The sequence below is a fragment of the Leopardus geoffroyi genome, chromosome D3 (genome assembly GCF_018350155.1).
Source record: "Leopardus geoffroyi isolate Oge1 chromosome D3, O.geoffroyi_Oge1_pat1.0, whole genome shotgun sequence".
NCBI classification, from domain to species: domain Eukaryota; kingdom Metazoa; phylum Chordata; class Mammalia; order Carnivora; family Felidae; genus Leopardus; species Leopardus geoffroyi.
This window is the reverse complement of record NC_059339.1, coordinates 28,554,368-28,574,079: the sequence shown is the minus strand read 5'-3', so window position 1 is coordinate 28,574,079 and position 19,712 is coordinate 28,554,368. Positions and strand designations below refer to the sequence as shown.

Below are 19,712 nucleotides of genomic sequence, written 5' to 3'. Positions count from 1 at the left end.
ATGCCTCCTGTTTTGTCTCTTGAGTGTTTTGGTGCCTGGACGCAGCTCTAATCGAGCTTCATTTCTCTGCGGGGGGGGGGGGGGTGGCAGTGTCACATTAGAAGCCCTGCTTATAAAGAAACTGTTTTCTTCCTCCCGTTGTTGGCAGGCAGCATCTAGACGTATTAAGCATCTAACGTCAGGTCTGCTCTTGGTTGAGGGAGGGAAGGCCTGAGCGGATCTCTCCACTTTCCCACCCTCCCCAGGCCTTGGCTTGCTGCCTCCATTTCCCAGTGGCCACCCTCCTGGGTCTTGGAGGCCCCCTTCCCCGGAGCCAACTTTTCCCTCAGCCTCACTTTTTCTCCTCATCCTGAAAAGCATACACTGGCCATCTTCCCAAGGCTTGTACAGTTTCCCACTCTAGTGACCAGACAAGCATCACTGGAGAGGCCTGAGGGATTTGCAGCCACCCGAGCATTTATCCCAGCTTCGATGGGGCCACACCTCTGTTACCCTTCCTAAACCCTCTGGATACTTCCCTTGAACCTTCATTCTCTTAGGCTCAGGTGCAGCTGGTGTCTGGTGACCAGGGCACAGGCACAAACTTGGGTGTGTCCTCGGTGTCCTGTGAGAGCAGCCCAGGCAGGCTTCCTGGGGGCAAGGCTGACACAGGGCCCAGAGGCAGATGGGATAACCGACCGAGTACTGCTTATTCTGCCCATAGATACAGCAGCAGCAGCAGCTACAGCGGATGGCACAGCTGCAGCTGCAGCAGCAGCAACAGCAGCAGCAGCAGCAAGCTTTGCAGGCCCAGCCGCCACTACAGCAGCCACCGATGCAGCAGCCCCAGCCTCCCCCTTCCCAGACCCTGCCCCAGCAGCTGCAGCCGATGCACCACCCACAGCACCACCAGCCGCCACAGCCCCAGCAGCCACCAGTTGCTCAGAACCAGCCATCGCAGCTCCAGGCGCAGTCACAGACCCAGCCTTTGGTGTCACAGGCTCCGGCCCTCCCTGGACAGATGCTGTATGCCCAGCCACAGCTGAAACTTGTGAGTACCCGTGGCCTTTGGTGGGCGTGTGGCCGGCAGCTGTTTCTGGGGCTTCTTTGGACATAGGTGGGGAAGGCCCCATGCTGGCTCCCGCATCCAGCTTGGCAAGGGGGGAGTGCATTCCAAGAGCTGCTGTACCCTGCACGGAGGCACTGCCTCTGCTGGGCGAGAGTTTTCTTCCAAGTAGCATGGCTGATTTCACAGTGGCCATGGCATTCTAAGACTGGGTGATCAGGTGGACAGCAGCACGCATATTCTCACTGTGCGAGAGGGTGTGCGGCCTCATTGAGCATTCACTGTGGGTTTGCTAACTGCTTAGAATTACGTTTTGAGCGAAGATCCCTGTCATTACCAGATTTTTGAGGAAGGGGATTAATAGGAAATCATGTAATTGTCAGTCTTATTGTGCATCTCTGTACAAAGCATATCTAGTTGGTGACATTGACATGGAGGACACAGTATTATCATCAAGTCAGGCGGAGCTGTGTCAAGGGGCCATTTTAATAGTTTTTTTTTTTTTTTGCTTACTTGTTCATGGCCTTTTCTGTTTTTCACTTATTGAGTGGAAAGGGATGGGCCATGTTGAACTGAGTGGCGGGCAGATAGGAGACCCACAGGGCCAAGCTGGAAGCTGGGGAGGATCTTGAGGAACAAAGTATGGTCACACTTGTCACCTGGGGACTAGCCCCTGGTTTCATAGGTGGGGCTCTTGTAGACCATCAGCATGCTTGGCCCAGAAGTCAAGCAGGCTGGGCTGTGCACTTGGCCTTGGGAGTCATCGCTTTGCTTGCAGCAGTAAATGGTAGTGGTGGCTGTATGGTGACATCCCAGTCGGAGGGCCATGGTTCTCATCATAGTCAGAGGAGGTGGGGCTTGGCTCAGAGCCAGACTGGTGTGGGACATTTCTAATCAGCTATGGGATAAGGTAAAGCCAGTGAGGTGATACCACAGCCAGTGAAGTCGTGACAATCCCATCCCTTCTCATGATAAGCTGCAAGATTCAAAGCTCCCACCAACGTAGTAGGTGCTCCACCACGTGCCCCGGATGGCTCCAAATCGCATTCTCCCTTCCTCCCTCAGGTCCGCGCTCCAATGGTGGTGCAGCAGCCGCAGGTGCAACAGGTGCAGCAGGTGCAGCCCCAGGTGCAGCAGCAGACAGCGGTGCCAACAGCTCAGGCTTCCCAGATAGTGGGTTCCGGAGTGCAGGTGAGGGCTTTTGGAACCCAGGTGAGGGCCTTTGGGGCCAAGGGCTTCTGTAGGCACTGGCAGGTACATGTCCACCTGTGCATGGAGCTGGATTTCAGGCACTCTACAGTGAGGGTCCTGGTTGTTTGGATCATGGGCAGTCTAGGAGCCAGCCCACAGGGTCTTCAAGGTGGCCAGCCTGGCTTGGTGTTACCGGATTCTCCCCACCTCTCTTCAGACACCCTTCATCTTCCCCCTTCCCTCCTCCTCTGAGAACACACGTTGGAGAGGGTAGCATTGTGGCCTCAACCTCTCCTCAGCTTGGAGTGCAGGGCTGGTGGCAGGTGTGCACTAGCATTCTGGACACGGAAGAGCACAAGTATGGTGGCGCCTGGCTCTAGTGGACTGTGTGGGCTTGTGCTGCAGCCCCTTGCCCAGCACTTTCCCAGTGCTTACCCCCTGCGCTGAGAAGTGTAGCTGAGGCCCTTTATGCCCACCTTCTGTGTTTTGGATGTTGATGGGATGGAATAGGCCTTGCCCAGCCTTTCCTGGTAGAGGCCAGATTCTTAATGGTGTTTGGGGTTGGAGATTGGGCCTCATGATTTTCCACAGATCCCCCATCCTGCTGGTGCCAGGGAGAAGAGGCATCTAGTCTGGGGCTTTGGTTCTGTCTCCACCTGGCAGTGGGAACACTGGCTCAGAAGAGAGTACTGGCTTTAGATAGAACAGACCTGCTAGGTGAAGTGCCACCTGCCCAGGTGCTGCCCTGAGCTGGGGTGCCACGCCGCTGCCCCTGCTGTGCTCCTATCCTGCTCATTACCAGCAAGTCAGCCAAGGTCCCTGTCAGGTGCACAGCACCACATGTTGAGCACTTCTGGGATGCTGCGTGTTCTGTCAGTGTCTGATGACATCTCACTGTGAGGGAGGCTCAAACTGGGTCCTGTCTGGTCTCAGCCATGTTGCTCCAGTCCATGGGAAGCTGCCTGAGAAGTGTGCGAGTGGAGGGACCTGAGGTGTTTGCACGGAGCTAAGACCTAAAGCAGATGTGTTCTCTGCACTCAATACCCTGCACTGAGCCCGTGTATAGGGCTGTTCTTCTGGTGGTTACTCTCCTCTCTGCTTCTGCTTGGGGAGGACCCAGCCCAGCCAGCGTGGGAGCTTGACTGTGGGCTCAGTCACCCATAGAGTAACCTTGATACTTAACTTTCTTTCCCCCTCATTGGAGTGCAGAGGGCTGCTAAGGCACAACTAAAGTAGGCCCAGGACTCTTCTTTTTCAGTGGGGACACTGGGAAGATTGTGACACTGATAGCTGGGGAGGAGGAAGGGGTCATTGCTTGAGTGTTTATGGGTGGGTTTGCTTTTAGGAGGCACGTGCCTTCAAATTTATCAGGAGTGGTGTCCACCTCCCTCCCACGCATCACAGATCAGATCTTCCCCACTTGCTCTCTCTCTCTCTCTCTCAAAAAAAAAAAAAAAAAAAAATCCTCAGTTAATGTTATTTTATGCTGTGTGATGTATATGTGTACGTACATACATGAATGCTTATTATAAACATATCCTGCTGTCCTTAATTGCCATCTTGTTTTTGGACCTTGAGATTATTTCCAGTTTTTTGCTGTTACTGATAATGTGTGTCCTGATGTGTGGTTCTGTGAAAGAAGTGCTGGCTTTGGGAGCCTGAGCACACAGTCCTCCATTCCTGTCTCTCAAGTCCGCCCTCTCAGAGCAGAAAAGAGATGTCCTGTGGCGCTCACCAGTGCTGTGGCCCTGATGGATGGCTGAGACTCTTAACTTGGGGCGAAGTGTGGTAGTTGGTGTTTCAGGAAAATTGGTAAGCCCTGAGCCTTATACATCAGGTTCGGTTTTTTCTGACATTACTTGTGTAAATGAAAGGTGATGTCATTGTCACCCATAGTGGGATTTATTAACTTCCCTTTCTCCCCTAACCTTTTTCTGTGACTGTACGTAAATCCAGAACAGAATGTGTCTCCCACTTCTAAAAATCCTAGGCTTTTGTCTTTTAACCTTGTGTTTTTATTTTATTTATTTTTTTAATGTTTTTATTTACTTTTTAATTTTTATTTATTTTTTTCAGATTTTTTTAAATGTTAATTTATTTTTGAGAGAGAGAGAGAGAGAGAGAGAGACAGCACACGAGCAGGGGAGGGGCAAAGAAAGAGGGAGACACAGAATCCAAAGCAGGCCCCAGGCTCTGAACTGTCAGCCCAGAGCCCGAGGCGAGTCTTGAACTCAGGAACCACGAGATCATGACCTGAACCAAAGTCGGAAGCTTAACTGACTGAGCCACCCAGGCACCCCAGTATACAGAAATTTAACTACAGTTCTCAGGTTGCAAAGAATTGTCCTCAAAGGCACACTTCCTGGATGTGCGTGCATGTAACCCTGCTGCTGTACGATGATCTCACACTGAGCCTTATTGAACTGCTTGGACCTGTCTCCTCTTTCCAGGCCCTACTGCCCAGTGACCCTGGAGGGGAGCAGGCCTATAGTTTGCGTGGAGTTTGAATTCCTTTCTGGGTAGATATGTGTCAGGAGATAATGAACGTACTTGCTCACAGGAATGGGAGGAGTTGCTGGTAAACACTTCCAATGTGTTTTCCACTGGGATTTGTGGTTAAAAGAAAACGAACTTTCCCTCTCAGGAGTTCTCAGTCACAAAAAAAACAGTAGCAGATTAGATTTAGGCTTTTCATTCCTTATCACTTGTTTCTTCCTGAAAAAAAGTTTCCACCTCTCTCGTACCACCGGACTTCTCAAGGCCTTTCTTCCTCTTCCCTCACCCTGTGAGTGCACGCACACCCTGCCAGTGTCCCACTTTGTGTCTGATGGACTGGTGGGCTCTTTGGGACTCTGTCCAAGTTTTGGCAGACTCTGGGAGAGTGGCTTCCTGGCCTCCTACCCTGGTGAGTTCTTTGTCATATGGCTGTAGGAGCATCTGCTCCCTAGCCCAGCAGGTTCGTATCTGCCACTGCTTGGGTCATGCCTGCTGCATGGTGACCAGTGGGTGTGAGTGTGGGACACACATGTGATGCCAGAGGCGTCTTGGAAGAGCAGACCTTCCTCCAGCTTCAGAGCCCCATCCCTGCCATACCTGTCGTAGGGATTGAATGGCTGGCCATCCATGCTGCCCTGATCTCAGGGACCAGCTCACAAGCCTGCAGAAGAGGTTTTGGTTGTTCATGGATCAGTTCTGCTACCTTTCTGAATGTGGTCGTGCTGTTTTAGTTTGGTTTCATCTTAACACTTGTGAGTGCATGCAGGCTCTGCTCCCCAGGGACCAAGAGCGAGGGTGGCCAGGACTCAGGAGAACACCGGGTTCCCATCGGCACAAGCCGGGCCCAGACCCACAGCAGTTCTCAGCCTGCCTTCTTTATGCTTCCAGAAGTATATGTGAATGAGGAGAGCAGTCCCAGAGCATGCTGGAAGCTCTGGAGTCTGCAGTCATCTTGTATGTTTAGGACAGACCTGACCTGCATCACTGTAGAGGTGTATCCGAGAGTTGTGGAGTGCCAGGCTTCCCTTGCCCACCTCGCTGTGAGTGTAGTTACAGAAGGAAACCAGTTCCCAGAAGCTTCCCAGAGGCTTGAGGAGAGGAGGGTGATTTGAGCTTAGGCCTTCAGAGGCATTGTGATCAGGCAACATGCTCCTAAGAAGGAAAGGTGCTGTGAGCTGGCTTATATGGACTCTTCTGTTTTAATGACAGTTGACTTCTCCTCATAGCAATTTTGCTGGAGTGTCCCCTTCAAAGTCTGTCCCTGAAACCTGGTCTCCCAGAACCACCACCCTGTCCAAGAGGTCTGGCCTTGAGGGCTCTGCAGGCCCGTCAGCAGATCAAAAGTTGTTGAAGGAGTATGGCCAACAAGACAGAGAGGTGTGGAGGCAGCATTCATGGAGGTTCCCTGGATTCGCGATGCCAACACAGGCCTCCATGCTGTGAGCTTGAACACGTAGGCCAGGCTGCCCTCAACCCCCACAGCCCAGTGGGCACTCCTGTCTCAGGCTGCACGCCCCTTTCCACCCACCCATGCACTGTGTTTGTTGCAATCACCTTGTCTGTTATCCCTCTGACCTCAAGATGATCACTGCAGCCTTGGCCCAAGGTGTGAGGGAAGTAAGAGCCCAGTTCCCGTTCACCACCACCGCCTCAGCTGCCGTCCATTCAAGTTCTACCGCTTTGGGTGGACAGCCCTCTCAGCACGGGTATTTATGGGGCAGTGCCCAGGGCCCCCGGAAAGCTCAGGGCCCTGTGAGTACCTTTGTGAGGCACATTGTAATCGTCAGTGACTTCTTTTGCTGTGGTCCTGGAAGTGCCTAACCAAGCTCACATGAACCAAGCCCAGCTTCTGTTTCTTGAGGGCATAGGAGTAAACACCTGTGTTTATTTGCATTTCAATACTTTGGGTAGCTCTGGTATTTTCATTTGGTGGAGAAGATGGGAGCTAATTTTCTTACGTTAAAGTTTAAGGTTTTAGGGGTGCCCTGCTGGCTCAGTCAGTGGAGCATGTGACTCTTGATCTCAGGATCGTGAATTCGAGCCCCACATTGGGGATAGAGTTTACTTAACAAAAAAGAAATGAAGAAATTTAGTGTTTTAGATAGTTATGGTAGTGCCTCTTTTTGTGGTAACATAAAACTGAAGCTAAGCAGATAGTTTTGCTTTCTTGAGCTGTGCGGATAGTCACCAGCCATATGTACGTATTTACATTTAAACTAATAAAAATTACATTAAAGTAAAACTTTACATTTACATAAGTAAATGTACATAAAGTAAAAATTTACATAAAGTAAAAATGACATTAAAGTAAAACTCCAGTTCCTTAAGTTGAAATTCAATTACATATCAAGTGCCTGGTGGCACCATGGGGAAGCCAGTGGCTATTATACTGGACAGCACAGATTGTAGATCAAGTCAAGCTTGTGGAAAGTTCTGTAGGACTGTGCTGTTCTAGAATTTCCTGTGTGGAGTGTAGAATTTACTACACACATTCCTTTCTAGGTATATAAAGACTTCTGTGTACATCACACGTTTTCAGAGATATGAATTCCTGGCTCTCCATTACTGTATGACATCTGGAATTCTTCCATGGTGTATTTGTTTGTTTAACAAATTGTCGCGATGTGCATTCCGTGGGCCAGGCCCTGTTCTGAGATTCTGAGAATAAAATGGTAAGGAGGTTCCCTTAGTGGGTTTGCTGTGAAAACTTCAGACTTGCCAAAACTGTAAGATTCCGTTTCTGTCGTAAGGCAGATAGATGCATCTCTAATCCTAGCAGACAATCCTGCCCTTCCCTGACGGCGCGTGTGCAGACACTGCCATTGCTGCAAGTGAGGGAGGTAGTCTGTGCAGGGCACTGCCATCGTCTGTCTGGCCCTAGGCCCTGTACCATACTGCCACATGCCACAGAAACAATGGCACGAGCTTTCCTGAGACCATGGCCTTGCCATTTGGCAGCATGGTCTATCGTCGCTCTTCCTGCCTCCTGACCCCTATGAGTCACCCCAGGTGTGCCAGTAGCAATTGCTCATTGACGAGTGTGAGTTCTTTGGCATCGGCCTCCCATTTGGTAGTTGTTGCATAACAGGAGGCAGAAGTAGCTAGAATCTGCTGGTAAAAAGGCCTTATGACAGAGCTTGCTAGAGGAACAGAAGTTGTGGGGCAGGAAAGTAGGCCTGTAACCTAGGTGGCATGGAGGGCTGGGCAGGGCAGAGCCCGGGCACAGCTCCTCGCGACCCAACGCTGCATAGGGTCCTCCACATGACTCTTGGCTCGGGGCTCCATCCCTTGGAGCATCAGGCATCTGCAGCCCCCAAGCCCTAGTACCTGCCCACATGCCACTATTGAGTGTCTCCCATCCTGGTTCCTTTGATTCTCAGCTCTTTGACCTAGAGCTGCTTGTTTTCCTTTCCCGCAGCCTCTCAGTCTCCATTGGGTTGACAGGTTGGGTTGTTGGGTGTGGGGAAATGACCTTGGCATCAACATGCAGGGCTGACTTTTGTAAGACCAATAAAATCCCTAGCATTTTGAGTATGTGGTATATGCCAGGCCTTGAATTACTTCTGTGTATGGACTTGTTCGTTCTCACTGCAGTGGGTCTCAGTTCACGCATTTAGGAGAAGTCCTTGTAGTCACCCCTTCAGCAGTGGTAGGTGTCCAATTCTGTCTGGCCCTCTAACAGTGCTTGAAGCTGGAGGAGCCACTGCCACCTGCAAAACAGACCCAAGACGCTCAAATTAAATCCTCAGCCCAGGCTCCGCATCCTTCCCTCTTCCCACCCTGGCCTCTCAGCAGGGTCCTGGCTTGCAGGCTCAAACCCACTCCCCCAGCCTCCTTCTTCCAACCCTGCAACAGTGGCAGACACACCGTGGGCATTTGGCCTGCCACAGACCTGGCTCCAGAATTGATGTGCAGCTGTTTTTGTGTCTGTGCCCTCCCAATCTAGTCCCTCCTGAGAAAAGCTAGTTTATTCCAGAAATGCATCATTACAATGTAGCCAGAAGCCAACCCTGCCATCCAGCAGGCGCCCCAACTGAGCCCTCAGCAGCCACCAGCACCTTCAGACCTTGAAGACCAGGCACCTGCAGCCCCCAAGCCCTAGTACCTGCCCACATGCCACTGGACCTTCAGTGTCTGGACCTTCAGACCAGACAATGTGCACAGTGCCTATCTGGTTTATTCTTTCCTTGCGGCAACAAATTGGGTTCAGGAAAACAGGCAGAATAGAAAGTCTGTTCTTCTGTCAGCCCTTCAGGAGACAGGCCTCTCTCATCTCAGCCTCTTCTTTGCCCCCCAACCCTGCACTGTGTCCCTTGACTGCATCTTCATATTGTAGGGGAGCACTTCATGATCCTGACAACAATGACAAAGCTGGATTCTGTGCTGGACACATGCTGGACGACGTGCCCAGCACAGGAGTCCAGGGGGTACTTGGGGTCCCTGGCAATGTAAGCAGATGGCGCCATGGTGGAGTCCATATTCCTCTTTACCCTGTAGAGTGACTCCCGGGGATATGTCATGTACAGGGGCCAGGAGTATGGGGCAGTTCCAGGGATGTCCGGTGGGCAGGGGTGGTCCCAGGAGGGTTAGAGTATATGGTGCCACCAGCCTCTCCACAGGTTATTTCATAGCACATAGCTCCCCAAACCAGTCTTTCTGCCCTGCAGCCCAGCAGCCTGGCCCTGCCGCCCACCTGTGCTCTGGCTGTGTCCCCTCTGCTTGAACCCAGCCTTCCCTTTCTACTCCCTTTGGGACATTGTGCAGGGTCCCTTCCCAGATACTTTTCCTTGCTCCCTAGGAAAGTAGATGATGCTGAGATGCCTGGACTCCTCCACTAGTCATGTGACCTTGAGCAAGTCACTTCCCTCTGAACTCTCACTTACCATGTGTGACATGCATGTGACAGCAGGCAGGCACTCAGAGCTCCCTCCCCGAGCAGGTGCAGCACTAGTGTCCAATGGCGTGTGCTAGCTGCTGTGACAGACATACCTGTGCCTCTTGCAGAACGTGCCTAGGGAGGGAAGACACAGAGCTGGGTCAGCAGTTTTCCCTTCTGGAGGACTTGATACGTCATTAATGGGACACAGCCATCTTGCTCCCCTCTGCCCAGAAGCTGGCTAGACCAGATGTAAACCTGAAGACCGGGGGGTTCTATCTCATTAGCCACCTTGCTAGGCCGTTTCTTTCCTTCCTTCCTCCCTCCCTCCCTCCCTCCCTCCCTTCCTTCTTTCCTTCCTTCCTTCCTTCCTTCCTTCCTTCCTTCCTTCCTTCCTCTCTCTCTCTTTCTTTCTTAAAATTTTTTTTTAACATTTATTCATTTTTGAGAGAGAGACAGAGCGCAAGTAGGGGGAGGGGCAGAGAGAAGGAGACACAGAATCGAAGTAGGCTCCAGGCTCTGAGCTGTCAGTATAGAGCCCAACATGGGGCTCAAACTCACGGACTGTGAGATCATACCTGACTGAAGTCAGATACCTGACTGAGCCACCCAGGCGCCCTGCTAGGCCATTTCTTTCTTGATGGAGGCCTTTGCATAGCCCCTCATCCTGGGTGTGTCCGGGGGATTTAGGAGGCCTGGGAGCCTTGGGCTAACCTGGAAGGCCTAAAGGCCTGGGAAGGGGAATATGCTGCCAACTGAATTGGGTATTTTTCCAGAGGAGTTGTCAGATGCAAAGAGATCTGGATTGGATATAGGGAGCCTAGGGGTTTCCTGTGGCAGCCTGGAGTGTGGATGCGGGGAGCCTGAAGCTGGACACAGAGGCAGGCGCAGGAGAGGAAACAGAAGCACTGAGCTTGTGCCCCGGGCCTGGGCAGGCCTCTCTTCCCTGTGTCTTGTGGACTGTAATGCCCAGGGGAGCTGTGTGCAGTCAGTGGCTCCATGGAACCCAGAAGCAAACGGTGTGGGGAAAGTGTGACCTGTTTCCCCATGGTATGAGTGCTGAGGGTACCTTTTATTTTTTCAAACAACTTTTGAAAAATGTTTTTTTTTATTTAATTTATTTTTTTAATTTACATCCAAGTTAGTTAGCATATAGTGCAACAGTGATTTCAGGAGTAGATTCCTTAATGCCCCTTACCCATTTAGCCCATCCCCCCTCACACAACCACTCCAGTAACCCTCTGTTCTCCACATCTAAGAGTCTCTTAAATTTGTCCCCCTCCCTGTTGTTATATTACTTTTGCTTCCCTTCCCTTAAGTTCATCTGTTTTGTATCTTAAAGTCCTCTATGAGTGAAGTTATATGATATTTGTCTTTCTCTAATTTCGCTTAGCATAATACCCTCTAGTTCCATCCACGTAGTTGCAAATGGCAAGATTTCATTCTTTTTGATTGCCGGGTAATACTCCATTTGTGTGTGTGTGTGTGTGTGTGTGTACACATATGTACATATGTGTACACACACACACACACACACACACACACACACACCACATCTTTATCCATTCATCCATTGATGGACATTTGGGCTCTTTCCATACTTTGGCTATTGTTGATAGTGCTGCTGTAAACAAAAAGAGACCCTCTTTCTCTGCATCCTCACCAACATCTGTTGTTGCCTGCGTTGTTAATGTTAGCCATTCTGACAGGTGTGAGGTGGTGTCTCGTGGTTTTGATTTGTATTTCCCTGATGATGAGTGATGTTGAGCATTTTTTCATGTGTCGGTTGGCCATCTGAATGTCTTCTTTGGCGAAGTGTCTATTCATGTCTTTTGCCCATTTCTTCACTGGATTATTTGTTTTTTGGGTGTTGAGTTTTATAAGTTCTTTATAGATTTTGGATACTAACCCTTTAAATGATATGTCATTTGCAAATATCTTCTCCCATTCTGTCAGTTGCCTTTTAGTTTTGCTGATTGTTTCATTTGCTGTGCAGAAGCTTTTTATTTTGATGAGGTCCCAATAGTTCATTTTTGCTTTTGTTTCCCTCACCTCCGGAGACGTGTTGAGTAAGAAGTTGCTGCAGCAATGTTTATTTATTTTTGAGAGAAAGAGCACAAGCAGGGGAGGGGCAGAGAGAGAGAGAGAGAGTGAGACACAGAATCTGAAGCCCGCTGTAAGCTCTGAGATGTCAGCATAGAGCCTAATGTGGGGCTCAAACCCACAAACCATGAGATCATGTCGTGAGCCAAATCAGATGCTTAACTGACTGAGCTACCCAGGCATCCCTATTTTTCTTTTAATGTTTTATTTATTTTTGAGAGAGAGCAAGAGTGAGCATGAGCACAAGCAGGGGAGGGGCAGAGAGAGAGGGAGAGAGGATCTGAAAAGGCAGAGACACCATCGAAGGGCTCAGCCTCATGAACCATGAGATCATGACCTGAGCCAAAGTCAGACATTTAACTGACTGAGCTGCCCAGGTGCCTTTTAAAATACAGTTTCAGGGGCATCTGGGTGGCTCAGTCGGTTGGGCGTCCTACTTCAGCTCAGGTCATGATCTCACGTCTCATGGGTTTGAGCCCCGTGTCCAGCTCTGTGCTGACAGCTCAGAGCCTGGAGCCTGCTAAGGATTCTGTGGCTCCCTCTCTCTCTGCCCCTTCCCCATTCATGCTCTGTCTCTCTCTCTTTCTCTCAAAAATAAGCAAACATTAAAAAATTTTTTTTTTAAATATAGTTTCATACATTTAGGTGGGAAGTGAACTAGGCAGTGCCCTTCTCGTTGCGGTGGTTTTGCGCCAGCCGTGACACCCTGCAGATGCCTCATTTTCCTTCAGAGAAGCACCAGCTTTAAACTAAAGACAAGAGCCATATACCTTCTAGAAGGGACATGTGCTGGAGCAGAAGCTAAGGCTAAGGCTCCTCCCTGGGGCAGGTGGGGGCAGGAGAGGCCAGGGGAGTTTGAACTACAGGCTGGAAGAGGGCATATGGCAAGAGGCAGTTTCAGGGAGTGCAGGGCAGTGTGTGGCAGTAGGTCCGGATGAGGAAAAGAGGAGGTGACAGCAGGGGCTTTGCAGGAAACCACTACAAGGAGAGTTCCCATACCTAGCAGGCCGGGCCCAGGGCCTTCTTCCTCTTGGCACCATCCATTTCTCTACCTGGGCTCTTCCAAAATGGCCTGTTCACCTTCCTAGTCCTGGGAGTGTGTTGGCACCCGAGTGGATTCTAGAGCCTGTTTTCCACCACTGGGCAGGGGCCATGCTGCCTGCCATGGGATTCAGTGTATCCCAGCACTGTGAAGGCGAGTCCTGCCTAGGAGAAATCTGCTGCATTTGGTTCAGCTCAGCACACTAAGCTGCCCTAGGCCCCGTTTCTGATGTTGCTGACATCAGTGTAAATCACCTGGGACCATTTTGCTTCACTTGGCAGAGCAGCTGGGCCCAGCAGCTGGAGGCCTGAGCTTGTGTGTTCCTGTCCCTCTGCTCCCAGGCCTGGGGCCTAGTCACAAGTGGTGGGACAGCTCATTCTGTTTGCAGATGTGCTGGTGGGCCAGTCGCTTGGGTTTGGTGCCACTCTGACCCAGCTGCATTAGAAGTGTGATAATGTAGCTTCCGGGTCCCCCACCATGCCAGCGTCCCATGTAGCTTCTCTGGCCTATACACCCTGTGGGAGGAGAACGATGTTTGACTCTAGGAGCTTTGTCTGGTATACTAGAAGAAAGGTCAGGGCCCCTTGCCTAGCCAGGAGAATGGGCAGGCAAGGAGGGCGGGCATCCTGTCTTCCTGGTAGGATCTGGGTTCTTCTAAATGCTTTTTCTTATTCCCTGATTCAAGGACCAAGAGACTAGCAACCCTCAGAGTGATCCCCACCCAGTCCCCCTAGCACTGTGGCAGAGGAGTGTGTGGGAGGGAGGGGTGGAGCTGTGGCCCCAGATGACACCAGTGTCTGGAGTGCCCTGGGAGAAGTGCCAGATTTCATCTGCAGAACTGGATGGTCCAAGAGTTAGGGTTGGGGGTTGTGGGCTGGGCTACAGGAAGCAGGCTCTCAGGGGATGCTCAGGGGCTTGACTAGGGTGTGGAAGAAGCCACCACCTCCAACCCTTGGAAGCTCTGAAACTGGCAGGGCCTTTGGATTGGTCCTGGGCGAGGCAGCTCTCTGTGGGACTCACTCAAACGTCAGACTGAGGATCCTCAGGCCACCTGTGCTGGCAAGGGCTGACACAGGGGCCACTTTGCTCCCATTAAACCTGAGACACAGCCTCCCACTGTGGCCTGATGGCTGAGGGGGTTCATGGAAGCATGTAGGAAGACAGTCCCATTTGTCACAGAGCACATTCCTCACAGGCACACAGATGAGAGAATCACAGGCTGGGGAGGCCAGGCAGCACCATCCAAGGCCATAAGCTTCTCTGGCTCCCACACCTGTGAGGTAGAGACATAGGAATGTCCTGTCCCAGCTTAGAAGCCTGTAGACTTTATGGTCTCCCTGCCAAGGAGCAAGGGCTACCCAGCATGGCCTTTCGGCCAGCACTTCAGTGATCATGGACTTGTGTCCATCCTTGGGGTGGGGAGCTGTACCTATGTTTGTATTCACAGGGTAGGGCATCTGAAAGAAGGTGTGCGGGTGAAGCTGAGAGGGAGAGGGGGCTTGTTTGTGCAGATGGAATCTGTGGGCCTGGGGTGGGGGGAGGGAGCAAGGGTGCAGCAGGAGTGAGAGTGTGTGGCAGGCGAGAGCAGGCTGAGCCCCCTCCACTTCCAGGTCAGCCAGAACAGCCTCACCATGCTGTCCTCACCATCGCCGGGCCAGCAGGTGCAGACCCCGCAGTCGATGCCCCCTCCCCCCCAGCCGTCCCCGCAGCCTGGCCAGCCCAGCTCGCAGCCCAACTCCAACGTCAGGTAGGCCTGGCCGGGGTGGCCCTCCCTGCCTGGCTCCCAGGGCGGGCCCCACCTCCTGCCCCAGCTCACAGATGCATCTGCTTTTGCTTTGCTGCAGCTCCGGCCCTGCCCCTTCCCCCAGTAGCTTCCTGCCCAGCCCCTCACCGCAGCCCTCCCAGAGTCCAGTGACGGCACGCACCCCGCAGAACTTCAGTGTTCCCTCCCCGGGACCTTTAAACACCCCTGGTAAGTCAGGCCTGGGGTGGGTGTGATCCAGGGACCAGAGCCCATCGTGTAACCCACACACAGCCCTGTGGGTTGAGGTGCTGAGATTCACCCCCTTACCCTCTGGAGGCCTCAGCTTGTAATGGGGTGGGTAAGCCCTAGATCCCCCACCTTGAGGGTTTGCAGAGAGCCCGGGCTTGTGGGCTGAAGCCGCATTAACCACATTGTGTTCTGCAGTGAATCCCAGCTCGGTCATGAGCCCAGCTGGTTCCAGCCAGGCTGAGGAGCAGCAGTACCTGGACAAGCTGAAGCAGCTGTCCAAGTACATCGAGCCCCTACGCCGTATGATCAACAAGATCGATAAGAATGAAGGTGCGGCTGGTCCAGGGCAGGGGTGCAGTGGAGGGGGCGGGGGGGATGCAAGTACCCCTGGCACGTGTCTTAGTAGCCCCTCTCTGTCCCAGACAGAAAAAAGGATCTGAGTAAGATGAAGAGCCTTCTGGACATTCTGACAGATCCCTCTAAGCGGTGAGTTTTGCCCCTGATCCTGGGGGCAGGACAGTGGTGTGCCCATGTCTGGCAGCTTGGTTAGCCCAGCCTTGGACGGGCGTTTGGTGGTGAGACGGAGTTTAGAGAAGGGGCCTCGGGCCTCCACAGGTGCCTCCAAGCCCTTGGCCCCGTGTCTTTGCCAGTATCCAGCCCCTGCCCTGCCCCTGACTTCCCAGTGGCGTTGGGCAAATGACTGCATCTCATTTACTCTGTTGCAAAAGGAGTGACTATGGCTCACCCGGGTTGGCTGTGAAAATGAAACAAGACATCGCCTTGAGAAGCACTTGTAAGACATTGGAGCCCTGGTTCACAACATGGCACACGTGCCCTGCCCCCACCTGCCAGCTGTGCTGCTCTGAACGCCAGAGACGGGCCAGCTCTGCAGAACTGTGCACATGGACTGGCCTTTGGGTTCTGTCCCTATTTCTGCATCAGTTTGGCTATGCTCCCTTCTAGAAGATCTTCTCTGTTCTATTTACCGTGCAAAATGCTAGAAACTGCAGAACTAGATGTATTGGAGCTGGGCAGCACTCAAGCCTCTAGGCTCAATCCCTCTTTGGGACTCTAGGGCTTGGGGCAGGGACCTGGCCTCTGTCTCTCCCCCTGACCCCATCACCTTTATGCTCTCTTCTGATGAGCAGGACCGGATAGCTCCTGGACGTGGGACCATCTTGCCTTATACTCTGGGTCTAGGAATAGTTCAATGACTGGGGCTCCTGTGGAGGGTTCTGGTGGCCAAGGCTGGTTCCATGCACACCAGGACGAGCTAGGCAGGGAGCGGTTGGGATGAGTGCTCAAGAGCCTCTGACACCTCATCCTTGAGCACCCAGAATCAGTCACATCCCCTCTCCCCATAGGTGCCCCCTGAAAACACTCCAGAAGTGTGAGATTGCCCTGGAGAAGCTCAAGAATGACATGGCAGTGGTGAGTGGGGCACCATGGCCTGGTGGTGTTCAAAGGGCCACAGGCATCTGTGGGGAGAATTCAGAACCACAAGCTGAGAGAAGCCTTCACAGTCAGGAGTGGGCAGAGGGGCCATGCTGCTCAGCCTGGGGACCTTGCCCAGGAGTCTTTTGCCAGGTCCGGTCTGCTGTGCGGAAGGAGAGTATATGTGGGAACATGGGAGAAGTCACCCTGTGGCTGTGGTCCTGGGGTGCTTTCTGCAGCCCCCAGGTGCATGGGCTTTCTTGTATGCCCATCTCCACCATCAGGCCTCCAGCCAGCCCTGCCCAGCCCCAGTCCAAGCCCTGGGGGAAGGGAACTCTGGGGAAGGTCAAGGCTGCAGAAGGCAGGAGAATGTATCCAGGATCAGCCGTATTTGTCTCCAGGGGGGCAGAGGTTGTGGGGAAGCCACAGAAGTCTGGCTGTGAAGGATAAGGACTTCAGGGTCTGGAAAGCCTCCCCAAGAGTGGGCTGCTGACATCCCCACTGCCCATCCTGTCACAGCCCACGCCCCCACCACCCCCGGTGCCGCCAACCAAGCAGCAGTACCTGTGCCAGCCACTCCTGGATGCCGTCCTGGCCAATATCCGCTCACCTGTCTTCAACCATTCCCTGTACCGTACATTCGTGCCAGCCATGACGGCTATCCACGGCCCACCCATTACGTACGTACAGTCCAGGGTTCAGCCTCGCAGTGGGTGGTGGGCCGTGGGCCACGGGCCACAGCCTAGTGTGGTGTGGTGACCATGGTGGTCTCTTCCAGGGCCCCGGTGGTATGCACTCGGAAGCGTAGGTTTGAAGACGATGAACGGCAGAGCATTCCTAACGTGCTCCAGGGGGAGGTGGCCAGATTAGACCCTAAGTTCTTGGTGAACTTGGACCCATCTCACTGCAGTAACAACGGCACCGTCCACCTGATATGCAAGTTGGGTGCGTACAGGGGAGGGCGGGCGGGGCTGGTGCTATGGGAGAGTGAGTCCTGAACTACAGCCCAAGGCCCTAGAGCAGGCCCAGCACAGGCCCGCATGATCCATGTGGACAGGCACTTGGCCTCCCACAAACAGGCATGCTCACACCACACGCTGAAGCCCACCATCCCTGTGTCCTCCTGGATCCTCACACATACCTGGCCCAGGAGGTGCTCTGAGGGCAGAGCCCTGAGCCCACAGACTCTTACCTCTCACCGGCCTGCCAGGGAAGCCCCTCCCTCCCAACCAGATATGGCTGTGCTTGCCTGAGGCCTTAGGGAGATGTGGAAGTGGGAATCAGAGTGACCTCCAGACTGCAGCAAGCCTCACCAGAACCTTTTGGGATATGAAGAGCCCTGTTTAGAGCAGGCCTATGAGGCAGGGCAGCCTGGGCCAGGTCACAGGCATAGACACATGTGTTGCAGATGACAAGGATCTCCCAAGCGTGCCGCCGCTGGAGCTCAGTGTGCCTGCCGACTACCCCGCCCAGAGCCCACTGTGGATTGACAGGCAGTGGCAGTACGGTGAGCCAAGAGGACAGCCTTGGGGAGGCCTCACGGCTGCCGTCTAGGGACCCTAGTAGGGGGCATCAGCTCAGGGCAACCGAGGTTTGCTCTGTGCCCCGCAGCTGAGGCCCCTCCTCCCCTTTCTCTGCTGCCCCTTTGTGGGCAGGAGTGGGTTGCCCAGAAGTCACTTGGGAAGAAAGGGGCCCATCCTGTGTCTGCAGGGCGGTCACCTATAGTGAGAGAGAGGCGAGCAGGTCCAACCGCCTTTGTGGGCCTCTGCAAGGCTGTTACGGGAGTACAGAAGGAGCTTGGGCTTATGGAGACCCACCTGGGTGACATGGCTTCAAACCAGAGGCCCGGAGAGGCCCCTGTTGATGGTGGCCAGTCCCCCTGCAGTGCAGAGCTGGTGCATAGGGCTGGGATCCCAAGGCTGTCCCTGAGAGAAAGCCCTGGGCTCCAGACCTGTTCACATTCCAGTTCTCCACTGACGCATGGGCCTGGGAGGGGACCGTGTTGGCCACCCCACTGTGTGCGGGAGATGGCATCCTGGTCATGTTGACTGGCTTTGATGCCCCAGACGCCAGCCCTGTGTCTGTGGGGCGGCCTTTCATAAAGAGTTGCTTGTGCAGCCCAGGGTCAGGCCCAGCACTGGCTGTCCCGGCGGAGGTCACAGCGGCACTCATGGCCCATTGCTCTGTTGCAGACGCCAACCCCTTCCTGCAGTCGGTGCACCGGTGCATGACCTCGAGGCTGCTGCAGCTCCCGGACAAGCACTCGGTCACAGCCCTGCTCAACACCTGGGCGCAGAGCATCCACCAGGCCTGCCTCTCCGCCGCCTAGCCACCCACCCACTGGGGACCACGGGGATAGCCGGCAACCTTGTCAGGGCCACAGCGGACATGCACCTCACGTTGGACATTTCTAGGTGTTGGCTCCCTTAGAGAACCTGGGCTTAGATTAGCTTTCCTGCTTTTATCTTCTGCCTTGGGGACCTGCCAAACATTTTCCCATACTTGTACGTGACTGGGGCAGGTGGCTGTGGAGCTGGCTGCTTCGTGGTGGGGTTGGGACTCCCCCCACCTCCACTCCCCCCCGGGAGTCAGACATGCCTCAGCCCTGTGTGCTCCTCCTTGGGCTGCTGTCCCCTTGGCTTCTCCAGGGCCCATGTCCTTCCTCAGCAGCCTGGGGGAGAACTCCAGGTCTCGTTAGAGCCTCTTGTGTGTGTGCCAGAAAACTTTTTGTTTCTGTAGGGGAACATGGAGAGCATAGGAAACCCTGAAAACACACACAGAATTCTCTGGTCACGGTATTGGGTTCAGACGCTTCCACCGTTGCCGTGGGGGGCACGCCACTGGGAAGCTCCTGGATCCAAGGGCCGCTGGCTGCGTCTCAGAAGGAAAGTCGGCCAGCAGGCAGTTGCGAATCCCCTGCCATCACCTGGGACTCATACCTCATGGCATTCTCCCTTTAAGCCATGGGGGTCTGCTCAGCACTGTGGGGGTGCCTAGGGAACAGGGACACCTGAGTGGATCCTGTACCTGGCACCGTGCCCACTCACTGGGCACTTGGGCCTGTTCTTGGGTCAGGGCAGCATCCTCAGGACCTGGCGTCATCAGAGCTGCTCCGGAGAGTGAAAGCTCCCTGACAGGGCATCAGCCCTCTGGCAATGAGAGGCTTCCCCTTTTGTATGTGCACTACCGTGTCATCTGTGGTTCTTATAATAAATTTATTATTCCTGTGTTTGTCATGAGTTTGTCACTGTGTCCCCTCCCACAAGTCTGGGACCACTATCCAGTGAGGTATGCTTTCAGGGCTGAGCCAGATTCCTCACCTTGGAGATGGCGGTGGATGCCCAGACCTTAGTTCACCCTTTTTTGACAGTATCAGTGCCTCATCCTGGTTTACCCCGAGGTTTCTGGCAAAGCTCCTGCTGCCCAAAGAAGAGGCAGAGATCAGCACTGAGGAAATGGCCAGTGGGGCCAGTAGCCCTGTCCTGCCAGGGGAGGGTCGACACTAAACTGACCACACCCATGAGACTAGGAA

The 19,712-nt window shown here is 53.5% G+C and overlaps 1 protein-coding gene across 6 annotated transcripts in view; it reads left to right on the top strand.

Annotated features, from left to right (window-relative positions):
* Positions 1–19,411, top strand: part of LOC123588318 (mediator of RNA polymerase II transcription subunit 15) — a 69,411-nt gene extending 50,000 nt beyond the window's left edge. For 3 of the 6 annotated variants that reach the window (XM_045459128.1, XM_045459132.1, XM_045459131.1), the window contains 11 exons: positions 704–1,030; positions 2,111–2,236; positions 14,364–14,500; positions 14,598–14,725; positions 14,942–15,076; positions 15,169–15,232; positions 16,111–16,177; positions 16,700–16,860; positions 16,959–17,125; positions 17,589–17,687; positions 18,373–19,411. In XM_045459128.1, coding sequence (XP_045315084.1) covers positions 704–1,030; positions 2,111–2,236; positions 14,364–14,500; positions 14,598–14,725; positions 14,942–15,076; positions 15,169–15,232; positions 16,111–16,177; positions 16,700–16,860; positions 16,959–17,125; positions 17,589–17,687; positions 18,373–18,509 — 1,548 coding nt within the window. In that variant the 3' untranslated portion in view covers positions 18,510–19,411. Of the gene's footprint in view, positions 1–703; positions 1,031–2,110; positions 2,237–6,313; positions 6,439–14,347; positions 14,501–14,597; positions 14,726–14,941; positions 15,077–15,168; positions 15,233–16,110; positions 16,178–16,699; positions 16,861–16,958; positions 17,126–17,588; positions 17,688–18,372 lie in introns of all 6 variants that reach the window. The other 3 variants (XM_045459133.1, XM_045459130.1, XM_045459129.1) reach the window with 3 other exon arrangements.
* Positions 19,412–19,712: the final 301 nt, after the last annotated feature.